At 61.2% G+C, this 19953-nt stretch overlaps 2 protein-coding genes across 4 annotated transcripts; both read left to right on the top strand.

Moving 5' to 3' along the window:
• Positions 1 to 989: 989 nt before the first annotated feature.
• Positions 990 to 2474, top strand: LOC111146698 (lymphocyte antigen 6H-like). Of its 2 annotated transcripts, none has more exons than XM_022502365.1 (4): positions 990 to 1063; positions 1174 to 1258; positions 1444 to 1563; positions 1866 to 2474. In XM_022502365.1, the coding sequence occupies exons 2-4, from the start codon at positions 1207 to 1209 to the stop codon at positions 2117 to 2119; spliced, it is 426 nt and encodes a 141-aa protein (XP_022358073.1). In that variant the 5' UTR covers positions 990 to 1063; positions 1174 to 1206; the 3' UTR covers positions 2120 to 2474. The 2 variants fall into 2 exon arrangements, with proteins under 2 accessions (XP_022358073.1, XP_022358074.1); XM_022502366.1 differs by having other exon boundaries at positions 1171 to 1258.
• A 13083-nt stretch (positions 2475 to 15557) lies between these two features.
• LOC111146831 (lymphocyte antigen 6 family member E) lies at positions 15558 to 19201 on the top strand. 2 transcript variants are annotated; one of them, XM_022502527.1, is made up of 4 exons: positions 15558 to 15673; positions 17518 to 17623; positions 18007 to 18126; positions 18217 to 19201. In XM_022502527.1, exons 2-4 carry the CDS (start codon positions 17572 to 17574, stop codon positions 18435 to 18437), a joined length of 393 nt encoding a protein of 130 aa, XP_022358235.1. In that variant the 5' UTR covers positions 15558 to 15673; positions 17518 to 17571; the 3' UTR covers positions 18438 to 19201. The 2 variants fall into 2 exon arrangements, with proteins under 2 accessions (XP_022358235.1, XP_022358234.1); XM_022502526.1 differs by lacking the exon at positions 15558 to 15673 and having other exon boundaries at positions 15738 to 17623.
• The last annotated feature ends 752 nt before the right edge of the window (positions 19202 to 19953 follow it).

The following is a 19953-nucleotide window of genomic DNA, read 5'->3' as shown; positions in this document are numbered from 1 at the left end:
GGCTAGAATTTCGGATACAGCTGCACCGCGGCCGTTTGCCCCTTGTCACCTCTGTCACCTTGTGACATTCTCCTGCCTCTGAATTGAGTTATAAAATCCCGTGGACAAAACTCTTCTGTTCTAATTTGCTTCCACCGAAACAAACTATCCCTAACGCTCTTGTCAACAGAGAAATTAACCAAGTACCATTCAAGTTTATGTGATTTGGGCAAATCTTCGGTAAATAAGACTAGTTTGATATCGTGAGTCTCATCAAAACGCTGTGTCTCGGGACGCTTGGGTGGCTCAGTTGGTTAAGCAGCTGCCTTCGGCTCAGGTCATGATCCCAGCGGCCTGGGATCGAGTCCCACATCGGGCTCCTTGCTCAGCGGGGAGCCTGCTTCTCCCTCTGCCTCTGCCTGCCATTCTGTCTGCCTGTGCTGCTCTCTCTCCCTCTCTCTCGGTTTGAGTTCGGGCCTCAGATTAGCTGCTGTTGCGTCCCCTGGATGGCTAAGATCATCAAAACTATAAACTCAACCAAAGAACAAGTGTATAAGGACAGAGATCCCGAGACAGTGAGCCTCTCAGCACCCGTTACTACACAAACACCAAATGCAGCAGAAAAACGAGAAAAAACCAACAACGATGTGTTTAACATTAAAAAAATTTGTTTCTGCTTCTGTGACTTGTGAGGCGCACTTTTTGGGGAGAATGCACGGAGGACAGGACGGGCTTATGGGACTGGGGACTGGGGGCCAGGAGTGGAAGAGAGACAGAGAGGTCTCAGCTGTACAGCTGGGGAGGGCCCCAGAGCCTCCGAGAGACCCCTGAAGGTGAAGCCAGAAACAGAGATCGGCCAGCTTCCTCCTGGAATTTCCCCGAAGCCACTGCTGGTCGGCTAGGTGACACTCCGTCCTGGCCTGGGACTCAGGTCGGGTGTGATAGCTACTCCGGGAAGGGTGGAGACAAGAGAGTCCAGCCCCAACTTCCTCTTGATGGGGCACAGGATGTTGGGGGACGACTTCTCGGCAGAGGGATAAATGGCTCCAGTGCCAGCCGACGGACGGGGACCTGACGCCTGCGGGTGAGTGAGTCAGGAGGGAACTGGGCTGGCGAGGGCTCAGCCATGGGGGGCCAGGGTCTGGGGAGGGGAGGCAGCAGCTTGAGCCTGAGCCTGTCCCCCTCCCCCAGCAGGAGCCCACGCACATCTCGCCACTTCCAGGAGCCATGACAGGCCTCCACCTCTTCCTGCTGGCAGTCCTGCTGTGCTGGAAGCATGGTGAGCAGTGGGGCACCAGGCCAGGGTCTGTGCTGCTGGGCATGGCTGGCCATCCCCTGTGCGAGGCCGTGTGTGGGCATGGGAGGGGTCTGCCCGCCAGGCCCCCAGAGGGTGGGAAGGGGCCGAGGTTCAGGACTGAAGAGGTCTGATCGCGTCCTCCCTGCCCCCTGCCCCCGCCGGGCCAGCCCTGAGCCTGCAGTGCTACACCTGCATTGATATGGAGAACAGCGGTCCCTGCCAGCCCCTCCAGTGTCTGATGCAGGGCGTCTGCTACAGCAGCAACATGACCTTGACCACGGGAGACGGTGAGTCCCCAGGCTGCAGCGGGTGGGGGCAGCCCGGGGAGCTCTGCGCTGCATCTCCCCAGCCCCTCGGAGGAGTGTGGGCTTGGCAGTGGCCACGCTCCCACCTGGCTCAACATCCCCATCTGCATGGAGAGGGACCGGCCTCCAGAGGCCTCCTCGGGGATGGGGCAGGATGGGACTCCAGCAGCAGGACAGAGGACCAAGTGCTCCCCCGGGAGGGGAGATGGTGACCAGGGACACGTCGAGGAGGCTGAGAGGGGCATGGAGCCTCTCACACCAGGCTCCTCCCTCCTTGCCCACAGGAAAGCAGCTGAAATACCAGCAGAAGGGGTGCGCCCCCTCCTGCAACGAAGTTTCCAGGGTAATGCAGCAGCTCTCCAAGATGATCCCCCTGGATGTCCTGGACCCTGCAGGCCTGCAGGGCCAACCTAAGTTTGAATCGCAGGGTCTGGTGTGCTGTGAAAAGGACCTGTGTAACGGGGGGCCAGGGCACCTTGGCCCTGGTGGGGGGCTCCTGCTCAGCCTAGGGCCCGTCTTGCTCTGGGCCCTGCTGTGACCAGCCCTGACTCTCCAGCACAGAAAGGGGGGCCCCGTTCTGAACAGAGTCTCATGCAGCGGGCACATGCACGCACAGGCACACGCACGCACCCAGAGCACAGACCCTACAAACCTCCGCCCCCCTGCCCAGCTCCCCTGCCCAGCCCTAGGCTCAGGCCCGCAGTGCCCTGCTATGCCCACAAGCTTATCCAATTTTGCAAACACTGTCAACCAACTATTGGCCCAAGACGCAGAGAGGGCCACGCCCTGACCGGAGGGGCCTCTGGGAGAGCAAAGCCGGCAGGCCTTCCCCGGGGTCCTGCCCCCAGTGTGACAGCCCGTGCCAGGAGAAAATAAACCTTTCTGCACCCTCCTGTTCTCTGCTGTTCTCTGCCCGGTCCAGCAAACCCTGAGTGTGTCTCTGGGAACTCCCGGGATTGTCAGGGTCAGGTCTGCAGGGCCTTCCCTTCGTGACTAGGGAAACTGAGGCAGGGGAAGTTACTGCCAGTCTCAGCCAAAGACAAGGAACCAGAAGTGTCGCCCTGCCCACATGTGCCCTCTGCGCCTCCATGGAGTGGACCAAGAGACAACAAGGGTATGCCCCCCCCCAGGCTGAGGGTGCTGGAGGAAATACAGGGGCTGGGGAAGGGGACACCAGGCCCACAGGGACAGGTCCTGAGGCCTCTGAGGTCTGGAAATCCGAAGCGTCTTCCCCATCACCCCTCCTCCCAGCATCTCCCAACTCGCTCCCACCACGGTGCTGGCCACAACCCACACACCCTGACTCTACACCCCTAGAGCAACCAACCAACAGTGCCATGCAGTGGGGGAGGGCTCTGGAGTGAGGGTGCGTTGAGGGGGGGACCGGGGTGTTTGTGGGCAGAGGAGTTTGAAGAACCACGTCCATTCTGCACCTCCTGACCTCACCCTGCACCCCCCAGTGACCTTGGGCAAGGGCCCACATCCTCTAGCCTGCTCTGGTGAAGGCACCCCGTGCCGAGCAGGGCCCTCTGCAGGCGCCGGCACAGGCCCGGGGGACACAGCTGGGTTCTGTCCCCCCACAGCAGCGTAGATAGTAGCCAGAGCCACCGGCCCGCACGCTCACCATGACACCATCTCCGTGGGTTTCTTTGTGCATCCATCCCAGTAAGTGGTGCCCATTCCTGGAGGAAACTGGTCTTTCCTTCTTGATCGCTGTATCCTGATAACAGGCAAACTTTTTTCACTGTTAATATCCTTAAATACATTAGTGGGTTACCTAAAAATATTTTCTGTTAATATATGAAGAACTTTTCTTATGGTTTTTCTTAAAATTGCCAAGTTCTCCATTTTCAATTTGTGTCTGGATCCATCGGAAATGTGTTCTCCCTGACACACCAGCCCTGACCCCACAGGGTCTGGGGCAGAGCTCACCCTTCTCTGATCTGCTGCCCGGACACCACCCCCCACCACACCCCACGAGGCCACGGGAGGTGGGGAGTTGGCGGGGGGAATGGCCAGCGACCCCCATTCTTATCTCTCACCGAGCTAAAAACGTTTCAGCTTTTCATTCTGAAATAGGTTCACACTCACAAAGAAGTTCCAAAAATAGCACAGAGTTCCTATATCTCTTCAGTCCACGCACCGATGTTGACCTCTTACATAACCAGGGTCGGAAACAGGAAACCGCCGTGAGGCCGACTCACAGATTCCCACTGCAGACCTGGGCCGAGCCCCCACGGCGCCCACGGGGCTTTGCTTGGGTCCAGAGCCCAGTCCTAGGCGTGGTACCCGCCCGCGGTCCTCCCCGGGCCGGCTCCTGCAGCTTTCCCGGCCACTCCTGGCGGCCAGTGCCCGTGGCAGACTTCTAGGTGTTTCCCTCCACCTCGTGCTAAGATCTTAATTAATCCTGACTATTCCTGCTCTGGACAATCCACGCTTCCTAAGGTTCACCTCCCTGTTTGTGGACTGGAAATGCCCGGGGGGCCTCCAGGTGCCACCGGAAGTGAGGTCCCAGATCTGACCCCATTGTCCCCACCCCACCCTGGGCAGCTCCTATCTGAGGGAGGCCTGTGGGCACGGGCTCGGAGAACAGTAGCCTCCAAAAGCTGCTTGACTTGAATCAAAGTGGGTCTTTCTGTCTGTGTGGGTTCAGCGTCCATCCTGCCCAGTTCTACTGCGTAGTTAGGACACGTGGCCCTTGGACACGCCCCTTTCTGTGCAATGGGCGAGTGGCCTCACTTGCCCCCGGCCCAGCTTCTGGTCATACTTGGCAAGATGCTCCCCCCGGTGTGCAAGGTGTCCAGGGAGCAGGGAGCACGTGTCTATGTGGTGTGTGCATGTGAGTGGGGTTGTGCGTGTGCTCTGTGTGTGTCATGTGTGTTCAGGGAAGGGACACAATGCGGGCAGGGCCTCCTGGCTGGGCTTCGGGGGAGAACGAGGTGCCGGTGACCCTCCGCTGTCCTGTTCCTGTAGGGCCTGGCCCAGCCTGAGCAGCGGAGGGAAGGTGAGGGGCACCGAGACATTGGGCTCCTTTGGCCCGGAAAGCTGCAGGTCAAAGCCCTGGGTGCCCCGTGTGGGGAGGGGTCGGCCCCAGCGCACCCAGAACCGGAGACTGAAGACCTCCCCAGCCTCCTCGGCCATTCCCCTGCCACGGACAGGAGAGGAGGCTTCCTAGTGAGGAGATAAAATCTCTGTCTGAACACGAGAGAGAGCCGTAGAAACAATGGTGCTCAAGGTGCACTGAAAGGTGCTCAAGGTCTTGGGGCCTGGCCAGGGCCTACCCTTTCTGAATGAGCTGCCTGGCATTTCCAAAGCTGGAGGTGGGGCCGGGAAAGGGTGGGGTGGGGCAGATTTGTGACGCGCCCCCCCCCCCCACCGATGACGGAGCAGAAGCCAGGCTGAAGACAAAGCGGAAGCTGACAGCCCGCAGCCCCCACCCCAAACCCTGCGACCTTCCTCCTGAAGCTCCTGGCTGTCTTACTGTTCATGCCTCGCTAGGGGGAAAAACAACTTTAACTTGACAATGGCAAGGGCTCTGGTCGGAGTGCTCTTACACACATGAAAATCCTTCTGAAACCTCACTTGTCCTTACCTCTCTCCACTCCCACCCCTCACAGCCCAGGGGCAGCAGCTCCTGCCCACGGGTCCCATCCCTGGGCTTTAATAAAACCACCCTTTTGCACCAAAGACGTCTCAAGAATTCTTTCTTGGTCCTGGGTTCCAGACCCACACCAGCGAAGCTCCCCTACCTTCCCAAACTACATCAAAACGCCTCCCCACCTACGGGCGTCCAGAGCCCTGCGGGAGCACTGACCAGTGTCCACCCAGAGACGCACGGACAGCTGGAGGGTCAGCTCGGGCCAAGAGCTGTCCTGGTCTGGGGCAGGTGGGAGTGGGGGGGCCTCTGGAGGGGTGGAGTGAGGAAGACAAAGGCAGAGGAATCCTGGGAGGAAGGGGACACTAGACGGGCTGGGGCTGGGGTTTGGACGGCAGGCAGCAAAGCCCCGTGGACTGCATGCGTGGGGAGTGGGTGAACAGCAGGCACCAGGGGACGCCGGGAGACTCCGACCAGAGGACACAGGCCGTCTGCGGACTCCCCATGGTCCCTGCAGGGAGGGGCACGCCTCCCCCACCCACCTCGGTACAGCAAAGCACCAGTCTCCCCGTCCCCTCTCGGGGCGCGTGCTGGAGAGATCTGGTCCTGGCGAGTTCTGCGCTGCCCCTTGGAGAAGCATTTCTGTCCCTTGAACAGGTGACCCGGATGCCAGCGGCTCTCCCGGGCCCAGCTGTCTGTCTGGACGCCCAGACCGGGGCTGCCCCTGCCGTGCCCAAGGCTGCGGGTGGCCCGAGCTCCCCCTGCTCTGTCGGGCGATGCTCTGGGGAGCGGTTTTCTGGGTCAGCCCAAGATTTTGGTTTTATGTTTCTCAACATGGCAGTTCGCGGTCGGGCATGAGTGAGTGTGCCCAAAGGCCATCGTCACCGCGCAGTGACCACTAACTTCAGTTCCTGGGGGTCCTGCTCCTCCAAACTTGGTGGCACCTGGGCACACCCAGTTCCCAGCTGGGTGCTGTCGGGGCTGAGCTTGGAGGCCCCTTTCTGGGGGAGGTTGGTCCCTTCAGCCCCCTGTGCGGCCGCCGTGCAGCCCATGGTCCCCCTAACTTCCCCACGGGCACAGGTCCTGGCTGAGTGCTTTCCTGCCCTCAGGCATGATGTGGTTTTTGGAATATAGGTGAGGTTCAGTGGGGTGGGGTTCAGAGCCCACGGCCAAGTAAGAATTCTTGGGAGGTCTTTGATGCAAAATGCTGGTCTTATTAAAGCCCAGGGGCAGGACCGTGGGCAGCAGGAGCTGCTGTCCCAGTGTTGGGGGGTGGGGGGATCGGATTCTGTACTTAGGGCTTGCGGGTAGGGAAAAAGGGAGATTTTCCAACGAAACTTCATATGCTAAAGAGGGCTCCCAGGATACCCGAGGCCTTGCCATTGTCAAGTTAAAGCTGCTTTTTTCCCTCTAGCTAGGCCTTAACTGCCAGAGAGATGGCAGCTTCCTGGAGGAAGGTCCCGCAGGTCGCACCCAGGAGTGGGGGAGGGAGAGGCTGCTGGGGGTCCGCTGGAGCTTGGTCCTCAGCCAGCCTTCTGCTCCCCAGCCAGCCTTCTGCTCCCCCATCCGTTCCTCTGCTGGTACGCGGGCTTGGGAGGGCTGAGGCAGGCGCCAGGCCCTCACTCGCACTGTGCAGAACCCGGCCGGGGGGGAGGGGGGCGTCCCCAGGGGTGGGCCACGCCTGCAAAGACACCCCACATCAGGCTCTGGGGTATCAGTGAGGCCACCCCCACTTCCTGGGGTGGGGGGAGGGGGGTAGCTGCTGTTCCCACGGCTGCAACCAAGATCATCTGCATTTACCATTCCATTTCTTTTGCAAACATGATGGTTTCCTTACTCAATTAACTATTTTCTGTAAGAAAGTCCTAACAAGCTCTCTGAAAAATAAATGCCGGTAACTAGGGGTTTCGGTGGTGCCTTCCAGAATGGTGGCGAAGTCAGTATAGTGGCTTCTTATTTGATTTTCTTATAAAATGGGGCGACCGGGTGGCTCAGTTGGTTGAGTCTGCCTTGAGCTCTGGAGTCCTGGGATGGAGCCCCTCGATGGGCTCCCTGCTCAGTAGGGAGCCTGCTTCTTCCTCTCCTTCTGCCCCTCCCTCCGCTTGTGTGCTCGCTCCCTCTCAAATAATTTTTTTTGAAGATTTATTTTATTTATTTAACACAGAAAGAGAGATCACAAGCAGGCAGAGAGGCAGGCAGAGCAGCAGGCAGAGGGAGAAGCAGCTTCCACCAAGCAGGGAGCCCAACGTGGGGCTCAATCCCAGGACCCCAGGATCATGACCTGAGCCGGAGGCAGACACTTCACCCACTGAGCCACCTAGGTGCCCCTCAAATAATTTTTTAAAGATTTTATTTATTTGACAGAGAGAGAGAGCACAAGCAGAGGGAGCAGCAGAGGGAGAGGAAGAAGCGGGCTCCCTACGGACATGGGGCTCCATCCCAGTGATGAAGTTCTAGAACCTAGGTGAGGTTCAGTGGGCTGAGGTCCGGAGCCGATGACCAAGAAAGAATTCTTTTTTTTTTTTTTTTAAGATTTTATTTATTTATCTGACAGAGAGAGATCACAAGTAGACGGAGAGGCAGGCAGAGAGATAGAGAGAGAGGGAAGCAGGCTCCCCGCTGAGCAGAGAGCCCGATGCGGGACTCGATCCCAGGACCCTGAGATCCTGACCTGAGCCGAAGGCAGCGGCTTAACCCACTGAGCCACCCAGGCGCCCCCCAAGAAAGAATTCTTGAGACATCTTGGTGCAAAATGGTGGCTTATTAAAGCACGGGGACAGGACCCGTGGGCAGGAAGAGCTGCTGCCTGGGGTTGTGAGGGATGGCAGGTTATGTACCTTGCAGTTGGGGGAAGGTGAGGGGAAGGGAGGTTTCAACGGAATTTTCATATGCTAAAGAGGGCCTACAAGGTGCCGGGACACGGGAGGCCTTGCGGAGGCCTTGCGGCTTGATCCATGTCCGTCTTTAGGCCAGCCATTAACATCAAGATAGTTGGGAGGTTCCTGGTGGGAGGTCACAATCCTGCTATCTAGTGTATTTGTTAGTGAGATTCAGGTTCAGAAGAGATTTAACTATATTTACATTTCCTTCTACCTCAGCCTCCTTCAGTTTTGTTTCTGCAGGGGAGGGTGACATTAGGGCTTGAGGAACTGAGTTATGTGCCTCTGGAAATTGTGCTATTGATAAGGTAACTTCTTTGTTTGTAGATCTCTAGGACATTTGTAAACCAAGGGAGACCCCTGTCTTGTAGGATTGTGATTTCTCAAGTGAACTATTTGTTTCTCGTTTACGGCAGTCAGGGGCGCCTGAGGAATGTCACACCTTACCGAGAGGAGCTGGTGGAGAGGGGGTGCAAGGTGCCAGCTTTTGCTTTGTCCTCAGCCAGCCTCCTGCTCCCTCATCACCAGGACCCTGGGTTCGGGATCATGATCTGAGCAGAAGGCAGATGCTTAACTGACTGAGCTACCCAGGCGCCCTCAAATAAATAAAATCTTGAAAAAAGACAGAATGGAGCAAGACAGAACTGCATAGAATAGGAAACACAGAGTGTCCCCCACACGGTGGGGATTTACATATACTGGTCATAAAGTAAAGAATCTTTTTTACAGTGCATCTGGGATAAAATACGGAAGAGTGGCTCACCAAAGCTTGAGCCTCCCAGGGGGTGGGAGAGGCTCGTGACCCCCCAGGAAGGGGCAGGACTGTGGCTGAGCCTCACCCCAGCCTGAATCCTACCCTCAGGCCCACAGAGAATTCTCCCAGGGCCCAGGCTGAGGCCTGGCTCTGGGGGTGTTGGGGAGCTCAGGGAAAACCCCATCCCTCACCAGACCCAAAGTCATGAGATGTGGGAGGCGTTGGAAGATCCTCTAGGCACCCAGTAGTTCAATGTTGTTAGGACAAAGTCACTTTCAAATGCTTCCCATCATCCCCTTTCCGTCGCGACATCCAGGGAAGCGCCTTCCCGAGAGTATGCGTGATGGTGTCTAGGGCAGCAACACCGCTCTGCTTAGCTCCCAGGATCCTGCCCCAAGCCTCCCAGCTCAGGCGGGTGAGCTACCCCCAGTGCCCGGCTCCTCCCCAGGCCTCCCTCCAGTCTTCCCTGCATGGGGGCCTGAAGGCCCCCCACCTCACCCTGAGCCCTCCTCCCTTCTCCTTCACAGAGTCCCTGAGCATCCCTCTCTTGAACCTGCCTCTCCCTTGGGGTCTGCTTCCAGGGCACCCAGACTGACACCTCTCTCCCCCTCCCCTCTTGTTCCTCCCCACCTCTCCCCTTCCCCGCTCTTCCAGGCAAGGAGGAGTCAGGCGGCTTGAGGGGCTGAAGGCAAGGGTGGCAGCAGGGTGTAGGGAGCCATCCAGGGAGCACTGTGACCAAGGACCAAGGACAAAGCGTGGGAGGAGAGGGGCAGAGGGGGCACATCTGGGTGTGCAGGAACATGCCCTCTCTTGGAGGGGCTGTACTCTATCCTCACCGCCTCAGTTCTGGGTTCCGAGGACAGCCATGCTCACCTCCTTTCCCATCTGTTATACCCAGCGGTGAGTTTTCTGCATTTCCTAGTAGAAATTTTACAAATAAACTGGTCTGCAAAATATAAGAGAGGCCTCTTGGGGTCGGAGCTGCTCCGCTGGCTGGCTGGGTGCGGGAACCCTGGAGGGCCACCTTGTAGGACGGACCTCAAGAGAGCCGGCTCAGACAAGCCCAGGCGCGGGGGTGCCCAAGCCGGGCGTCTCTGCCCCAAGGAAGTGTCTGCTAATGGGCAACCCACGGGCAGGCCTGAGGCTTTTCAGAATCAGGTTGAAGTCAAAGTCTAGAGTGAGGCACATCCAGCCTCCACCCATCTGGGCCCCCAGGGCCATAGATGGCTGGTTTCTGCCCCTCGGTTGGGGTGGCAAAGGGCCAGAGCTGGCCTGTGCTGACGGCTCCATTGGAGAAACTCAGAGCCTCACTCACTCTCCCACCTAGCTGGGCCCCACGCTCCCACCAGGCAGAGCCTCAGGGAGGGGTCCCAGGGTCCTGGGGCCAGCAACCTGCTAGGATCCAGGTCCCACTCCCCAGCAAGAGAGCAGCAAGTGTGCCCTGAGGAGGACTCTTCCCCACCCCCCAGGACACCCCGCAGAGCCTGAAGCAGATTTGCTTGTGAGAACAGAGGACCCTCCAGGCTCCAGTGTGGGAGATGGGCTGGGCCAGCCTGAAGGGTCATGATCAGGGCCCAGGGCAGGGACGGCAGGGAAAGAATGAAGCCGGCCTGTCCCGGGACCATTTAAGTGAATCCACAGAGTGTCCAGGAGAATGGAGACCCAGCTGGCCCAGACTGAGCACAGCCTCGGGGGTGGACCGGCCCCAGCCTCACGGCCTGCAGCAGGGGCACTGCTCAATCTAGGGAGACCAGAGGGAAACAGGGAGTGCTCAGGGATGAGGGAAGGGTCCTGCGAAGGAAGATAGAAGAGCAGGAGGGGTGCTGGGACAGGAGCTGTGCTGGAGGAGGTCCCTGTGAGCTGGGGAGTGGGAGGGGGACTGACGAGGGGACAAAGGCTCACGCACCTGTCCAGGGTCCTGCCGGGTTCACATCTGGTGGGGAGGATGGGTGGGGACGAGTGTGAATTGGCTAGAGGGGAGGCGGTGTGGGGGTGTGGGAGGACCCACGCTTATGGCCTCCTGTGAGCCCAGCTCCCAGCCAGCACGAGGGACAGGGACAGAGAACGGCCCTAAGGCTGGAGGGAGGGGGCCACCCTGGGTGTGGAGGAGGTCTGAGGCTTTTTAGAATCATGTTCAGACGGAACCCCACTGGAGGGCTGAGAGCTTGGTGGCAGTGGGGTCTGGGTGATCACCACCTAGCTGAGACCACCGCAGGACCTTCTGCCAAATGGGTGGTGGCATCTTTTCCAGGCACACTCATCCATGGACATGGCTGTAAGGGACAGCCCTGCCCTCCGTGTCTCCATCAACCAACAGCAAAGTTCAGCCTCCCGGCACCCAGCCCCAGGTGCGAGATCCGAGCGTTCTAGAACTCCGGGCACCGTCCTGTAGGTCAGGGGTCTTTCTTCACGTGCTCTGTAGCAAGTTCCGTACTGGATCCCGACGGGTCATCTCAGAGCCCAGGTCTGCTGACCTAGAGTCCCACTGGCTGTCACGGGAGCTCCACACGGCCAGCCACCAGGCCCTCTGAAGAGGTTCTCAGGTTGTGTCTGTAGGAAGCCTGAGGTCTTGCATGTGAAGGGGCCTGGCGGACTATGGCCCCAGCACCCTCCCTGCCGCTCTCCCTCCCACAGCCCCTCTCCCACAGCTCTCCCTCCCACAGCCCCTCTCCCACAGCTCTCCCTCCCACAGCCCCTCTCCCACAGCTCTCCCTTCCATAGCTCCCCTTCCTGCAGATCAACCATCCCATGCCCTGCCATCCTTGCAAACATCACACTTTTTTTTAGCTTCTAAATTCTAAGTGTGGTGGGGGTTGTTTTGTTTTTGGGGTTTTTTTTTAAGCTTCTAAATTGTAAGCGTGCGCGCACACACGTGTGTGTGTGTGTGTGTGTGTGTGTGTGTGTGTGTGTGTATTTAACTTCTAAATTCTAAGTGGCTTTCTATCCCACAGCACCAGCTCTCAATCTGTGTTTCCAGGCAAATATACTCATCTGAGTATTCACTGGGCATCAAATCTTGCCTGGCCGTGTGCTCCGTGTCAAGGAGAATGGCCAGGTACTTCCAGGGCAGGAGGGGAGGGATCTCTCTGAATGGGTACTCGAGCAGAGAATCGAGGGTGCAGGCCGAGGAGGTCTGGAGTGAACTTCCTGTTCTAGGATTGGGGACAGCTGTGCAAAGGGCCTGAGGCAGGAGCCTGTGACGGGGTGAGCTGAGCCTGTGGCTGGAGCCAATGCTTTGAAATCACAGTAGCACTTCGGGCCGTTCTCTGGGAGAAGCAGGGCCAGCCAGAGGGGAGCACACTAAAGCTCCACTCGGAGACGGGGAGCTGTGCCCAGAGAGGTAAGGCAGGCGTACCATGCCCCACAGTGTGGCCTCACCAGCAGCTCTCCTTGCACACTGAGCCCCACTGCCTGACGACACCTTGCCTCCCATCCGGCTAGAGCCCGAGCGAGAGTGGCTCGGGGCTTCCTGGCCTGGGAGAGTTAGAGCAGCAGGAGAGGAGGGCCGGGGGTCTGCACACTTCCCCACAGGACCCCTGAGCAGAGACCTGCGGTAGGGGTCTCAGAGGAGGTGGGCAGCTCCAGATGGGAGAGCTCGGCGGCCGGGCCCCAAAGAGGCCAAGCGCACCTGTCACAGCTCCAGCTCGTGAGCACGACCCACAGAAGCTGCAGGCGCTGAAGGTCCAGGACCAGGGCTGTGCCTCCCTCTTAGGGTGAGAATGCAGAATGCTGGCCAAGGGCCACTGCCTACCTGCGCCCCGTGGCCCCAGTCTCCGGTCTCCAGCCTCAGCACCCCGCGCCAGGCTCCTCTTATGGGCTCCTCAAGCCCCTGGATCCCCTTTCTGCAGACGGTGAGGGCAGCGGGCACCCGTCTCTCCCAGTTCCAGACAAGCCAGACCATGCACACCCCTGGGTCCAGACCCTGGACAGGACTAGGAGGCATCCAGCGGCAAATGTGTACCCCCAAACTCCAGCCACTTCTGCCCAGAGAAAGTTCCCCAGAGAGCATGAGCAGGGGGAGAGCTGCCGGGGGAAAGGCTGGCGAACACCACGGCACTGGAGTAGAGAAAGAAAGAACATTCTGGGCCCCCCCTGGGGGGGGGCAGTGGCTGGCCCAGGAAATCAGCAGGGGGTCTACAAAGCCCAAAGACTTCAGCAAGCCCAAGAAAGAGAAACAGAAGCAGCAGAAGCAGGGGTGTCCACAGACACAAGTCCACCAGATGGACACGTACCTGGCCATTCCAGGGGGTGTCCAGTGCACGCGAAGGAGGCTTCCAGAGTTCAGGGTTGAAGGAGGGAGCCTGAGTGGGTCCACCATGGTGGGCAGACCTTATAAAGGAGGCCCCCAGGTGTCACCGTGGTCCCAGGGAACACGTGTGACCGGTAACTCCTGGATATGCCAAGTCCCTGGATGTGGGGCCTCCTTCAGGAGGAATGGGTCCGAGGGCATGACCCTCTACCCTAGCCACAACACCCACCCTCTCCAACCCACCTGGCTGGACCTGCCTAGAATCCTTCCTGTATCACGAAACACCTCACAGAAACGAACTGGAGACAAAGTCATTCTACTTCCAGGAATCTGTTGAGGGGAAGGTTCTCAGAAGGACCCCACAGATTACATCATCAGGCACTGCCCAAGCTCCTGGCTTGGCCATATATGTTCAGACACATTTTCAAAGGACATCTGAGTCTCATTGTGACTTGGTTGTTCAAACTCGCAGAGCTCCCTGAATCACGGGGTCCTGTCTTGCATGGGGCAGAGCCCACATATGCTTTCGGCCACAAATACTTGCTGAGCCCCGAGCACGAGCCGGCAGTGGTCTGGGTGCTGGGCACTGCCCTCGAGGGCTGACCTGCTGGGAGGTTTCAACAAGCAAGGAGCCCGCACAGAAAGTGACGGGCCGCGCAAGGCAAAACACGAGCCTCTTATGGGGACCCAAATTCAGCTTACCTCCGGAGGGAAGATCCGGAGCGGGTGACCAAGGGCTGTGGCTTACTGCGTGTCCCTGGGGACAGCAGGGCCATCACCCTTAGACGTGTGGAACCCCAGAGACCACCGCTCTTCGCCTGGGGACCTCTTGGGACACGCGCAGACCCCCCAGGGAGAAAGCCCCTAAAGCCTTCCCAAGTTGAGCCATCCCACATCATCGGGACATTACACAGAACCATGCAACGTCTGACCTTGATCCTCAACTGAAGACACACACACACACACACACACACACACACACTCTTACATGCACACTCACACACACCGACCACACACTCACTCACTCCCCTGCACACTCACATGGCCCCTCACATACCCCTAGACCTTTCCCATGCAACCGGTGTGTTATGAGAGCCCCTCTCCCTTGCAGCTCCCCCGGCCACCCTGCCATTCTGCCTCAGCTCCCTCCACCTCACCTGTTCTCCCCAACAGGAGGAGGAAGAAGAGGTAGAGCTTCTAGGCCTGGCGCCTTTCACCACCCTCCCCGCAAGTGCCATCCAGAAAGGCAAAGAGAAAAGGTCAGGTGCCACAGCCCCTCCCAGGACCCGCGGAGTGAAGTGTACTTCCAAAACAAGCAGGTGACTGAGACTCAGCAAATGAGCTGCCGCCGCCACCAACATCCCTGCAGGAGGAGGGGAACACCCCCCCCCCCCCCGCAAAAGAAGGGCCCTGCAGCCCGGCCTGCCTGCCGCCGGCCCAGCATCCCCAGCTGCCCCGGCCGCAGGCAGCCTCCCAGCCTGGCCAATGAGAAGCAGGATGCAAGGGCGTGGAGTCCTGCCAGGCGGCGCTGCCCCGCCAGGGCACGGATGGTGCGGGTCCAGCCAGGGAACACCTACTGAGACAGCGCCCAAAGGCTGTGCTGACGGAAGAAGGGTGCTGCCTTTATCCCAGCGGGCCTCTCGGCTCTGCGCCGGGAGGGTCCCATCAGGCGGGCTTTGTGAGCCGATCCCCTGGCTGCACAGCGAGCTGGGGGCCCGGGAGCGTCCTGGCTGAGAGCCTTGGCCCAGGTCGGGCAGCCGCAGAAGAGGCAGCCCCTGCGCCCAGGGCAGAAAGGAATCCAGAAGCAGCAAAGAAGGATGTCCCGCCGGGGATTCCTACGGCCACAACCACCGCCCTCTGGGGCCTTCCTCCCCCACCCCCAGCCACGGGAGGGCTAAGGGCTCACTCCCGAGGCGGCGAGGCCGGGAGCCGAGGACCCAGGCGGCCCGGGGCGAGGGGGCGGCGTGCTAAAGGCAAGCTCCCCGCCTCCTCCCCGCCCGCAACCGGCCCGGCCCGCCCGGGAGTCTGAAACGCTCCCACCGGACTGGGAGGAAGGGACGCGAGCCCTCCGTGGGCGCGGCCGGCGAAGGTGGGCCCTGTCCCCGCCCCCCACACGCCCGCCACACGTAGCCCGGCTGCCGCGCGATGACGCGTGCCCAGCGTGGGGACGAGAAGGACCAGCCTGACGGGCCAGCGACACCTCCCTGGGGCTGGGCTACGGGCCCGTCGTGGGGGGTGCTGGCAGCCCCACCCGGGCCGGGGAAGTCCGACCCTGCCCGGGTCCCCACTCCCCGGAATGCCGGCCCCACGCCCGCCCGCGGGAGCCCCCACTCCGCCCCTGCTCCTGCTCCCCAGCGCGCGGCAGCGCCAGCCCTGCGCCGCCCGCCCCTGCGCCCCCAGCTTCCCTGCGCCCCTAGCCCGCCGGAACCCCGACTCCGCCCCTGCTCCCCCCGCCCGCCGGAGCCCCGACTCCGCCCCTGCCTCCCCCGCCCGCGCGAGCGCCGGCTCCGCCTGCTGTCCCCCGCCCGCCGCGGCTGACACGAGTCCGGGCTGTCGTGCGCTTGGGCGCCAGGCTTGGGGAGCTCGGCGAGGCCGTGGACCTGCGTCTGCCCCGCGTAAGTCGGCGGGGTCCGGACCGGGGAGGGGGAGCGGGGACGACCCCCTTGGCGCCGGGCAGGGCGGAGAGAAGCGGCGAGCGGGGTGCCGGGAGCGACGCGGGAGGGTCTGGAGGAGGCTGGGAGGCTGGGCTTACGGGTGGGCCCGGCGCACGGGGGCTGAGCCTCCACTCCCATCCCCCAGCCCTCCCAGCCCTTCCCAACCGTGCCCAAGATCGGGGCTGGAGCGGGCACGCACCAAAATCAGGCGCCCTCCCTGGCTGGGTGACCCAGAGCCGCGCAGGCAGGGGGGCCATCACCCGACTCTAGGTTCCCCTTCGCCTCTTCCGTGGGGACTGGCGAGGGGCAGCATTGCTGACTCGAGAAGGGGGCTGGGATCTTGGCGGTCCCGCAGGATGGGAAGAATTAAGGGCCCTTCCTGGCGGACCGACCACCCTGGGGACTGGAGCATACCCTGGCAAGGGGTGAAAGCTAGTTTGCCAAAGATTATGCAAGCGCATGAGGTGCCTAGGGACGTCGGCCCCCAGAGCCCCCGCTCCCCGCCCCGCTGAGCCACCTTCGATCTTCCAGGACAAGGACTAGCTCCTCTGTAGTGGCCCTGTCCCTGCATGCCTGGCTTTGTCAGAAATCAGCCTCGTGAGCCTGGGGGAGGAGTGGGCAGTCCGGATCCCAGATGGCACTGTCCCTGAGGCCCCCTGGTGCCCCAGGGCTCCCATTGCCTGACCCTGCTCATGTCCATCCACTCCAGCCAGTGCCTCGACTCAGCCCAGTGGGGCCTGTTTGGTTGGTTGCCAGGGACAGTGGGGACACCAGGTGTGACTGGTGGCTGTGCATTCCAGAGCTTCCTGGAGAACAGCTCAGAGCTTCTCCAGGCCCAAACCTCACATTATAGGAGAGGAAGCTGGGGCTCCTTTCTCCCGCGCTGCCCACATCTGGAGATGGGCTCAGCTCTGTTCTCGGGCATCCGAAGCTCCTGTCCTAGACCCCAAGATGTTAACCCCAGGCCCAGAACTGGACGGGGGAAGCCTGTTCTCTCCCCCGCATTCCTCTTCCCAGTGCCTGGGACCCAGCTCCCTGGGCCCAGAATGCCTTTCCGCCGCCCATGGCTGTTCCCCCAGGAAGGCACCAGACTGCGCCTCCCACACCTTGCCTCCTGCAGAACATGGAACCAGAGCCCCAGCTGCTCCCCCCTGGGGCTTCCTCCACCAACTGCCACTGGTCTCTGCCTGGGAGAGGGTCCCAATGGAGGGCACCAGGCAGCCTCCATAGACAGATCTCCCTGGCTGAACCTCGCCAAACCTATTTTTCAGGCAGGAAATGGGGAAATAGCAGATTTTGCAGGCTCGCTGTCATCAGCGCTGAATCATACAGAGCGGGAAGCGCCCCTTGCCTCCGCAACACCGAAGCTGCTGGAGGCTGCTGGAGGCGGGTGCCCAGCGCCCAGCCGGCCCCTGAGTCCTCACGGCAGGAACGGAAAGTTCTGGATGTGGGCTGGCTAATATTCCTGGTCACCATGCCCCCCACCCCCAGCATCACCACCAGCAAGGGCCAGTCTCTTGGCCTTCCTTTCTGTGTGGTCCTGAGATCTGTCTAGATTCCCCAGCCCGCCCAGCTGCAAGCCCCGCGGGCTGGGGGAGGGGTCTCAGCTCGGAGTGTGCACTGAGCGAGGTGGGCGGGAATGGAGCAGGAGGACCCTCCATGTGCTGGCTGTGTGGCTGCCGGAAGACAGCCCACCCCACCCCGCTGTCTATCAAATGGAGGGCAGCGTGGCTCCTACGGCCTGTGGCTCTGGTCCCTCCTTCCAAGGGGCAGCTGTGTCCCCCACCAAGCTGTTGTCTAAGCAGGACCCGTATCTTTGGCTTTGTGAGAGCCCAGACCGGACACCCATCTCCTCCGGAATGAAGGTCTTCCTACCCGTGCTACTGGCTGCCCTGCTGGGTGTGGAGCGAGGTGAGATGCCCCCCCGGGGCCCCGGGCCCTGCCTTTGGGTGAGCCCTGCTTTCCTCTCGGACTCTCCTTCTGCCTTCTCTCCCGAGCAGTGCCCAGCAGCGCCCAGGGGACCTTCAGTCCCGTTCCCATGTGACCTGTTCCAGACGGCCCCAGCAGAGCAGGTCACTCCTCCTCGCTGCTCCCCTGGAGGCCTCGGGTCTGCCCTGACACGCTCCCCGCGGTGCATTTGGTCCGGGGCCTGGGTCTGGAGTGTGATGATTGCTCGATTAACATCCACCAAGGATTGGGGGTTGTGGACTGGCAGGGGACATCGGGGGACGCCGCTGGAAGGCGCCCCAGGGCCCGAGACAGGTGTCACCTGTTGCGTCTCCCTTCCTCTGCAGCCTGCTCCCTGGTGTGCTTCTCGTGCACGAATCAGAACAGTAACTTCTACTGCCTGAAGCCGACCGTGTGCTCGGACTCGGACAACTACTGTGTCACGGTGTCCGCCTCTGCCGGCCTCGGTGAGCGCAGCCCGCCGCCTCTGCCCGTGGCCCAGGCCACCCCCTCCCCGGCCCCCGCGCCGGCCCTCACCGCCTTGTCTTCCTGCGCAGGGAAACTGGTGGACTTCGGCCATACCCTGAACAAGGGCTGCTCCCCGATCTGCCCCAGCCCCAGCGTCAACCTCGGCGTGGCGTCCATCGGCACCCACTGCTGCCAGAGCTTCCTGTGTAACATCAGCACGGCTGGCCGGGGGCTGCGCGCCAGCGCCGGGCTGCTGGGCCTCGGGCTCTTGCTCAGCCTGCTGTCCGCCCTGCAGCGGCTCGGGCCCTGACTCGTCCGCCCAGCAGCCGGCCCGGACTCCCCCAGCTCAGGAAGGAAGGCCAGGCCCCTCCCAGACCCTCCCAGACCATACGGAAGCCTCTTCCTCCTACCCCTCGCCCCGCTCGATCCCAGCCCCCGCTGCCCCGCTGCCCGTGGTGCTCAGGGTCTGGCCTGCCCCTGGCGCCTCCCCCTACCCGGAGAGGAGCCCGCAGCGCTCAACTCCCCAGGCGGCCAAGCGACCTTCCTCAGGGAACCTGGGAAGGGCTGAGGGCCGGAGGCCGAGGGTCCCGGAGTCAGGACTGAGACCTGGGGACACACTGGGAGGGGCACGTCTGTTCCCAGCTGGGTTGGGAGCTGTGCTTTGGCCGCTGCTTCCGAGAAGGCCTGTTGTCACCATCCGAGGACGTTGTTGTCGCAGGGGACGGCCTAGCTCAGCAGCACGGACGGGGCCTGGGTGCACCCTGGGCATGCGTGCGAGTGTGTGGGCGAGTCAGAGTTGGGGGGGGACGGGGTCAGGAGTCCAACGTAGGCCGCGGAGCACCCCGACCTCAACAACAAAGCTGCTTTTCTCTGGCCTTTCTGCAGCCCACATTCACTCACTTTAAGGCTGGCCTTTTGGAAGATGGGGTTTCAGTGCTTCAGGGTTTAGGCCACTGGACCCAGGAATCCCGCCCCCCCCACTGACCTCCAGCTGCGGCCCCACCCTCTCCCTCCACCCCCACATTGGATTCTGCCTGCTGCTTTGGTGCCTCAAATAAACACATGTTCTCCACCTTTTGCTCTGGCCGTGACTGCCTGTGGCCATGACTGCAATCTGGGGGACCCCCTCCCTGCAGGGGCCTCAGTGGGGGGGGACCCCCATGGCCCCACCCAGCGGCTCACATAGGGAGAGGCTCCCCTGAGTCCATAGTTCTCTGCCCTCCAGGCCTAGAAGAGAACCTCCACTCTTGGCCACGTGGGAAGTTCATCATCAGGTAGGGCAGGGCAGGAAGCAGGGAGGGAGGTCCGTCTGCTTCTGGGAGGAAGGCAGCCCCCTCCAGAGGCAGGAATGGGTTTGGAGTGGGGAGAAGGAGCCTACAGGAGCAGGCACTCGGTGGCACCGGCGTCTGGCTCTCCGGGACTCGGCGATGGGATGCCTGGCCCGTCGGGTCCAAGCTGGCACAGGCAAACCTGACTGGGCAGGCAGGGGCCAGGGAGCGGGTGAGCGGACACTGCCCTGTGCCCACTTCGTCTCTGCCAGCCACGTTGTTTCTGTGGCGGCCAGAGAAGCCGTCCCTGCTGGCAAGGCTCTGTGTTCCTAGCCCACGGCCCCTTTGACTGGGCTGGGGTGCGTCGTGGCACTCCTGGAAGGTGGGGAAGTCGGTCTCTACTTGATGCCAGCAGGCCAGGTCTGAGGACCCAGAGGGGGCCCCAAAAGACGAGCTGAGCGTGTCCGTGGCTTCTTGCAGGCTGGAAATCAGAAGGGAGCCAGGAGGAAGTGAGGGAAGGGCTTCCTGACCAGCATGAGGGATAGAGCAGAGCAGACA

The sequence above is a fragment of the Enhydra lutris genome, unplaced genomic scaffold (assembly GCF_002288905.1).
Source record: "Enhydra lutris kenyoni isolate GAN:26980312 unplaced genomic scaffold, ASM228890v2 scaffoldscaffold14, whole genome shotgun sequence".
NCBI classification, from domain to species: domain Eukaryota; kingdom Metazoa; phylum Chordata; class Mammalia; order Carnivora; family Mustelidae; genus Enhydra; species Enhydra lutris.
Note: the sequence above shows the minus strand (reverse complement) of the source record. Positions and strands in the feature narration are given on the sequence as shown.

What these genes read in the sequence shown, in the direction of transcription:
- LOC111146831 (XM_022502526.1), top strand. Translation starts at nt 17,428, where the DNA reads ATGGAGGGCAGCGTGGCTCCTACGGCCTGTGGCTCTGGTCCCTCCTTC. An exon ending in CCTGCTGGGTGTGGAGCGAG is followed by an intron (nt 17,624 to 18,006) that starts GTGAGATGCCCC and finishes CTTCCTCTGCAG; the next exon opens with CCTGCTCCCTGGTGTGCTTC. An exon ending in GTCCGCCTCTGCCGGCCTCG is followed by an intron (nt 18,127 to 18,216) that starts GTGAGCGCAGCC and finishes CTTCCTGCGCAG; the next exon opens with GGAAACTGGTGGACTTCGGC.
- LOC111146698 (XM_022502365.1), top strand. Translation starts at nt 1,207, where the DNA reads ATGACAGGCCTCCACCTCTTCCTGCTGGCAGTCCTGCTGTGCTGGAAG. An exon ending in CCTGCTGTGCTGGAAGCATG is followed by an intron (nt 1,259 to 1,443) that starts GTGAGCAGTGGG and finishes CCGCCGGGCCAG; the next exon opens with CCCTGAGCCTGCAGTGCTAC. An exon ending in GACCTTGACCACGGGAGACG is followed by an intron (nt 1,564 to 1,865) that starts GTGAGTCCCCAG and finishes CCTTGCCCACAG; the next exon opens with GAAAGCAGCTGAAATACCAG.